Source organism: Amblyomma mixtum, chromosome 1 (assembly GCF_055824585.1).
Source record: "Amblyomma mixtum isolate Tamu chromosome 1, ASM5582458v1, whole genome shotgun sequence".
NCBI classification, from domain to species: Eukaryota; Metazoa; Arthropoda; class Arachnida; order Ixodida; family Ixodidae; genus Amblyomma; species Amblyomma mixtum.
This window is the reverse complement of record NC_143012.1, coordinates 136,837,127-136,844,656: the sequence shown is the minus strand read 5'-3', so window position 1 is coordinate 136,844,656 and position 7,530 is coordinate 136,837,127. Positions and strand designations below refer to the sequence as shown.

Below are 7,530 nucleotides of genomic sequence, written 5' to 3'. Positions count from 1 at the left end.
CCTTCCATTCTTTACAATTTTACCCCACTTGATTTGTTCTAGGAGGTCCCCCCGACAGTCGTGTACTATGGGACCTCCTTCTGTACTGATTTTATTGTATTTGTATTACTATGTGCGTATTAAATAAACTTGAAACTTGAAACTTGAAACTTAAAACTTGATGCAGCTGCTGGAATTTATGCATATCGTACAGTGATTCATAGTGATTACGGATTTGTTGAACATTTCAGTTTTCAAGCAAAAATGCGCCTATAGGAAGGTCTTTAGAAATTCTCTTATTTCTTTATTCACCAAATTAGCAGTTGTTTAGTATGACCAGGTGCTACGGGAAATTATTTTCTGGAATTTTGCATCACTTCGTGATAAAGTGTAGCTGATTAATGCCTTTCTCCTCATCAAACAGAGTGCCTGTACACTTACTGCTTTGTCCTTTGGCCATGTGTTTTTCTTTGCTTGTAGTGCCGCCACTCAAAGTAATGCCAGGTTGACTCGTTCCTTGTGTTTGAGCCTGTGTTATTATTTGTTCGTTGGATTAAGACGCTAGTGTGCATGTTTCCATGTGTTTTCAGTCAAATTTTTTATGCCCGTTTCTGTGTTCTATTTTTTTTATGTCAGTTATGAGTGCTGCACAGACTCCTTGAAATGCGTGGTGCAGAAATTTGGGCTCGTTGATTGACATGCATGCTGAAAAAATTGCGCAGAAACACGAGGACAAAGCAGAGAAAAACCCAAGGACGAGCGCTAACTCAAAACTGAAGTTTACTTCCAAAAAGCATGCACATATAAATGGGAAAAACAAAGCAAACCACACCAAGATATAATTTGCCGCACTCGTGTTGCGAGCGATAAGAAGATTCAATGTAAACCGCTGTTTGACAAAACAACAATTTTGTTCAGGCATAGGGATCAACTTGTGTGGGAGCTCATGGAAGCGTTTCATATGCGTATCAGTGGAGATAAATGCAACAGCCAGACTTCCGTCCGCTTCGCTAAAAGGGAGTTCTGTTTTTTGGCCACATCACTCGGGTATACAGGGGGTGAAATGTGATGTTTTTGTTGATAGCTTGGTGTGTTTTTTTTTTCCTATTTATATGCGCATGTTTTTGGAATAAAACTTCAGCTGTGAGTAGCGCTCGTCTTTGTGTTCGTCTCTGCTGAGACCTCGTGTTCCTGCGCAATTTTTTCAGTATACTGTAGATTTTGTGGGCTGCTGTAGAATGACTGTTTACTATTTTTTTACTGCAGTTTCTAGATATGTGTCTTAAAGTTAACCACTGACAACATTTTTTTAGTTAATCTGAGTGGACCAGTTAGGCTGAAGTTTGGCGAACGAATGCTCATGTGATCTCTGCATGATTTTTCATAATTTGCTGTTGTATCGCTTTGTTTACATTTGGGTGCTAATTTCAAGGTCGTTTCTATCTCTAATACCAGTCCAAATTTTGTGGTTGCAAATGTTTTTTATGTCCTCTGTATTAGAGAAATGTAAATGATAATCTAACCTTCTGTTCAATTTCTTTTCGATTGAATAAGCTTGACATGCCATAGTTAAGCAGTCTTTTAAATGCTGGTGGTATTAATATTTCATTTATGTTATTCAATGAAATATTTCTGATAACCCAGTGCAGTTTGTAAGAGCGACCTGTGTAATTAAGTGTCATCGAACATCCAATGGAATGAACGTACTTCGCGTGCACAAGTGTACCTGTGAACACAGCGTTTCGAGGACGTGCTAGTAACCATGTTTTTGCAAAGTGCTTAAAAAATGCAGTCTCGGAGAACTAATGGCTAACAAACTTGCAAAACAACCTTGGCACTATGTAAGTAAAATTGAAGAACTATGCTTTTGCTCGGAAATAAAACCAGTGAGTACAAGCTGTGCCAAATGTTTTTGTGTGGCCCTTAATGCGAATCCTTTCGCTCATATATTACGATTTTGAGGTCTCATAGACTGGATTAAAATATTACTCGAAAGGTGCTTTAAAGGCGCGAGTGGAGCACGACATTCAAAATTTTCTTTAAAAAGCTCCATTAAGGAGTAAAAAGGGAGTAAAGCTGTCCTCTAGCGAACACCCTTTTCATGAAAGGGTGTAAGAGCTCGTGTCTTCCTGCCCGACACTTTTCATGATTAGGATTTTATCCATTCTCTGCGGAGCACTAAGGCGGCTGCGCAGCCACTGCAGCAGGTGCTCCAAAGCATAAGGACTGCCTGGTTGATGGCCTGTTTGGAGGGGCCGCTATCTTGCCAATGGGATGGTCGCTTTAACGCGGACCCATCGAATGGATCGCCCGCAAGTTGCAGGACCGCGCTTTCCTACGCTCTGCGAGGAGCTTGTTGAGACGTGTTTTCCCAGCGAATTACTATTGCGTTAAAAAACTGCGCAAAACAAATATGGACGCGCACAGAGATAAATAAGCGACGCACAACCGCAGATTAGCAATTATTTCATTTCACACAGAACTTATGCGGAACAATCAAAAGGGGCTCTCTATGCGCCTCTCCATGCGTCCAGTTTCGTTATGCATTTTCCGCCCACGCGGCCGGCTAGATACTCCGCTGAATTGCTATTAGTGGCACCAGGCAGAAAAGAGGAATTTTTTACAGGTACAGTCTTTGTCAAAAGTAACCGGGCACAGGGGTTTTTTTTCTTAGCCGCGTAGCTTTAAGCCCTTACGGCAGTCCTTAAGCTATGAATATGTGTAAAGTAAGGTGAGCCCTTTTTCTCACGTTTGACACCTTTTGGTCTTCAGTGGTGCCGTAACGACACTATTATATAGCTGAGAAGGGAAAACCTGTTGCTTGGTTACTTTTGGCAAAGAGTGTGCAATATCGAGTACAGAGGATCTTTATGTCTTGTCGAAAATGACCAAATAGTCGCCCATGCACGGAGAAGGCAGCTGTCGGCTGCTGCCACACCAAAACGCATCTCTCAACGAACTGCAGGCCATCGTTTATATTGGCTGAGAGGGCGGCGAGTGAGAAACGCGAGCTTTTTTTGGGAGGCCTTGTGCTTTGGCGTGGCCACCGCAGTTTGGCTGACGCGTAGAGTAAGCACAGAAGCAGTGTTAATTTAAATAATAAGCATTTTTATTTCACCATTATTATTCCAGGGTCTTTAGAAGACGCTCATTTTTCTGGCACTACCTAGCACACCACCGCGCCTTCGTAGCGGGGTTCTTCCTTGCGAGCCTCCGTTCGCGAAGATCCATCCTGCGTAGGGCACTGCTGGGTGAGAGGAGGCCTGGGGGAGGGCTGCTGGTCGAAGCGAGACTAGATTATTTTATCGCGCGTTGTCTTATCGCCATTAGTGAAAATAGTTCAAACATATAAAACCAAAACAAGTAAAAGAAAAGCAGCTTGCTTCCATTGTGGAATGAGCAAGGTGAAACAATATTACCCAGACTTGTGGCTTCATCTAACGTGTCAAGTATGTGTGTGTCAAATACATGAGGCAAACACTCTTTTTTTGGAGTATGCATATCGCCAATCGTTTAATTGAATCAGCTGGAGAACCACGCTGCATGTCCTATTATTGAAAGAAGCAGAAACGAAAGAATTGCGAGTTTACACTTTCAGTTGCGACGCAGCAGCAGGCTGAGAACGCGTGCGCGCGAGTCACAGAAATTTTTTCATTCATGGCTAAGCCACGTGTGGCCAGCCTGGCCTTCTTTTGTCCGGTCTGCTAAATGAGAAGCACAATCTTCGGAGCAGCTTGCACCAAGTGTCGCAGGTCTTCGTTCCGAGCACTCCGTTGACTGCCGTTCGATGCATGACGATGGTGTAGAAAAAAAAAGCTACAAAAGTGCATCACTGGTTTCCGTCGCTCGATCGTAATATTTGAACACCGTCCTTAGCCGTAGGTGGGGTCATGTGGCTTGTTGCTGCAAAGAGGAAAACATTTTCTTTGTTAGGAGGAGCTGTCCTCAGGGTGGATGGATGGGTGTATGGATAGGAGCGCCCCCTTTGAAACGGGGTGGTGGCAATTGCCACCATGCTCAGCTTTTCTTTATTTTTGTTCAACTGTGTTGTTAACTCTCATTAAGGTTCGCCATCTTCGTTACCTACGGTTTTCTACGCTTCTAACCTTATATCACATCTCTGCTTCTCAGCCTCCAATCCGCCAATCGCTTTTTGCTAACTTCCACTGCAGTTTTATTTACATGACCATTGTTATCTTTAAACCGTAGGGCCTCAGGAAGAGTGACTGTACCTGCATCGACATCCGGATGGATGCCATCACGTTTGCGTAAGAGGTGTTCAATTGTTTCCCGAGATCTACCACACACTGCACATGTGGCATCATCTTCTTTGAATTTTTTTTTTGTAGCTGCGCATTCTAAGACACCCTGACTTATCTTCAAAGAGTAGGGCAGTGCCTCTTGAGTTCTCATAGAAAAATTCTTTCCTGATCTGCTTTTCTGATATAGATATAGTTCTACACTATGCTGTGGAAGAGGAACTGCGTCGGCGCCCCCTGGTGCACATACCTCATGGCACACTCGGTGTTGCCCAGGTGCTCGCCCTTGTCCATAGAGAGGCAGCCAGCACCGCCACCGAAGCCGTAGCCCTTGGGTCCAAACTTGCGGCCGTAGCACTGCTTGCAGAAGAGCTCACCCCCGTGCTCGCTGGCGTTGGTGCTGTCGAGCCGCTTGTGGCAGAGACCTGCGGTGGTGGAAGAGGTCAGGTCGCTGTGGTCCCAGACGCGCCCCGGCGTGTCGCCGCCGCCCACTTACCGCACACGAAGCAGGTCCTGTGCCACTTGCTGCCGGCGGCCAGCATTTCCTCGGCGGCATAGACGGACTTGCCGCACTTGGGGCACTTGGCGTGCTCGACGGGCTTGAAAGGCATGGTTACTGCGCCAGGAGAAAACGGGAACCAGCGGTTGCTATACGGGGCAACAGAGGGAGCTGGCGTTCGCCTACTTCTACAGGCTGCTTCTGTCTGAACCGGCTACGACCACTGGAGGGTCGATAAGGAGGCAACATAAGCGGCAGCGAAATGCGCCCTGAAAGCACTGCGCAAAGATTTGTTGCTTAGGTCAGAACCACGGGATTAGCGCCACGCAGAAGACCACGAAGTGCGGGCCGTGTGACAGGACGCAGCGCTCGCGCTAGGCTAACAGTTAACGGACAAAACAACGGGAGATTTTGCTCCGGGCAGGTAGCCATCGGATTAGTGCTTACGCACTAGAAAAGCGCTTGGTTCTGCCTAATGGGTGTCCAGTATAAGCTCCCTTTGCTTACCTCTGAGAGGGAACATTAATCGCGCCCCTGTCATGCCCCCTAGAGATTTCGAACGCCGAGGATGTTGCACAGTCGGGAAGCAAGAGAACTGGCCTGCGGAGGATCGGTCTCCAAGGCTAACCCAGATCAGCTAATTGCGCTAGCTAAGAAATGTGTTGCTTTGTGAGTGTATAGAGCGCGATGGGCAACCTCAACACGACGGGCCGAGAGAGGTGCGCACACAAACGGCATGCACTGAGAACATGTTGCCGCGATTTGAAAATGGCCTATAGTTGGGGCAAGCTGTAGCAAGGATAGAGCGAAAAGGTCTATTGCAAAAGACGCTAGTGACACGGTGGATTAGCCTACACTAACTACTTAGTTTTGTGTTGAGCGATTCTGCGAAGCAACTTGGTTCTCCGTCACGAATCTCTGCTAACACATCAAGGAAGCTGTTTCCCGTCGAGAATTATGAATTTGTCGGCAGATAGAAGCATAAAAATATCGCCAATTTCTTTCAACTCTTGGTACACGGCAGGTTTTCAACTGAGCGTCGTCAATCTTAGTGCTCGTTAATAGGCTAAGTAAATAAATAAATCACTGGGCTCAAGCAAGAACCGCTAGCATAGCCACCCAAGAATTTTTTTGGGGGGAGAATGGCACTGCAACAAGCTTGTTTGCAAAGCTCACTAAAACATTTTTTTTATTCATTACGCTTATTAGACGGCCATACGATAACGGTAACAAAAACCTGACGCCCATGTTGCAGGAACGCTGATGCAGGCAGCCTTAGATTTACTGCACAAGAAAACTAGCAGAGATAGCGTGATCGCTCCCCCCCTCCACCCCCTTTCAAATCGCTGTTTTCGGGTTCATAACATAGTTTTTGCTTCAGACTTAAGGTTTTTTCTTTGTTATCAGAGCGTTATAACAGGAGGCGTAACTTTTGAAGGCGAATGCAGCGAAAAGGTTCAGCGGCGGAGCTAATCGGGCGGTTCTGTGCTGTATACGATAGAAGGCTTATAAATTCAGCGCGGTTCAAGCCACGAAACTGACGACGGAGCTCGAGTCCGAAAGTTCTCAATTTGCAGCGCAGCAAGCGCTTTGGGACCAACAAAAGTTCGCGTCGTGCTTGAGCGGAGACCGGTTTAAGGGCGCTCGTTTCCGATAACTGAAGCACTCGTGACCTGTCTGCCCTTCGATGAGGACATAATTTTACGGAATATTATCTCCGGCTTACTGTGGAGCACTGTGCACGGGCGAAAAAGATGTACCGTACACCTTCACATTGAGTGGCAGACCGGCTTCTCCCTGGAAAGTTTCCTCGGCGCATTACGACGCCGCCGCGACTCCCCAGCTGCTCAAAAAAGGAAACGCCTGCAGACCGCGTGCGTCACGAGACCATAACGGAGTGGTATTCGCAGAACCTGGCGGCTTGCCAGAGCGCGTTCCCCTTCCGCCGCAGTCTATTTTAACCCGGCGCGATGAAACGTCCCTTCCTTCCATTCTGACCGCATTACTTTTGCAGTGGCAAAAAGCGGAAAAGAGGGCAACTTTTAGCAGAAGGAGCGGAAAAGGACGGCCAGCACTGTGCACATAGAGCCAAAGCGTCGTTCGACGTGGAGCTAACTGCGAGGGAGCTCGCGTTCCTTACTGCCTGCGCGTGGCTCAGAGCGAAATGCTCCGACAACAAGCTTGCTCGTGCAAGAGCTAAGCCTTTTACGCGACCCGAGCAGTTTGGGCTCGCAAAGCGGGGCCTATCTGCCGCGGTGCTGACGTCACTGGACGCTAGCGCCGTCTGCTTACCGTGACCACCGTGCTCCCCCTAATCCGCAGTCTTGTCAAATCCAGAGGGTAATCCGTCGGCGGCTTACCTGTCGGAGAAGCGGTCGCACTAAGGCGGTAGTTCGCAGAAGAGAACCCAGCGAGCGTGTGCTGCGGAGACCGGCGAGCGGCCCATTTTTCTAACACTTTGCACACGGCACTGCGAAGCGCCGCCGTCGACATATAGGGCGAGCCTCCTCCCCGCCGCTGACATCACCGGGTCACGGAGGCGCGCCGCAGCTCGAATTTCCCCCCCTCTGAGTCAGGGTTTGCGCACGGCGCCCCTAGGCGCTGGCCGCGGCTAACCGGAGCGACCTTGCGTGCGTCGCTCTTTCCAGCCACGCCGAGGGTGGGAGTGTTGCCGCCATTTCATTTGTGCCAATCTCTCTGCGCTCGCCAACACAGCGAATTAATGCGGTGTAGCCGGACGAAACGGTTCATTGCTCTTCCGAGCCTCCAGCAGCGGTCTTGTGTGTTTTTCTG

At 47.9% G+C, this 7,530-nt stretch overlaps 1 protein-coding gene across 2 annotated transcripts; it reads right to left on the bottom strand.

The window, feature by feature from the left end:
* Window positions 1-3,066: 3,066 nt before the first annotated feature.
* On the bottom strand, window positions 3,067-7,256 carry Mlp60A (Muscle LIM protein at 60A). Of its 2 annotated transcripts, none has more exons than XM_089556935.1 (4): window positions 7,098-7,256; window positions 4,735-4,854; window positions 4,489-4,663; window positions 3,067-3,882 (listed from the first exon to the last, which is right to left on the bottom strand). In XM_089556935.1, the coding sequence occupies exons 1-4, from the start codon at window positions 7,228-7,230 to the stop codon at window positions 3,852-3,854; spliced, it is 459 nt and encodes a 152-aa protein (XP_089413061.1). In that variant the 5' UTR covers window positions 7,231-7,256; the 3' UTR covers window positions 3,067-3,851. The 2 variants fall into 2 exon arrangements, with proteins under 2 accessions (XP_089413061.1, XP_089413070.1); XM_089556944.1 differs by having other exon boundaries at window positions 7,030-7,155.
* Between the last annotated feature and the right edge of the window lie 274 nt (window positions 7,257-7,530).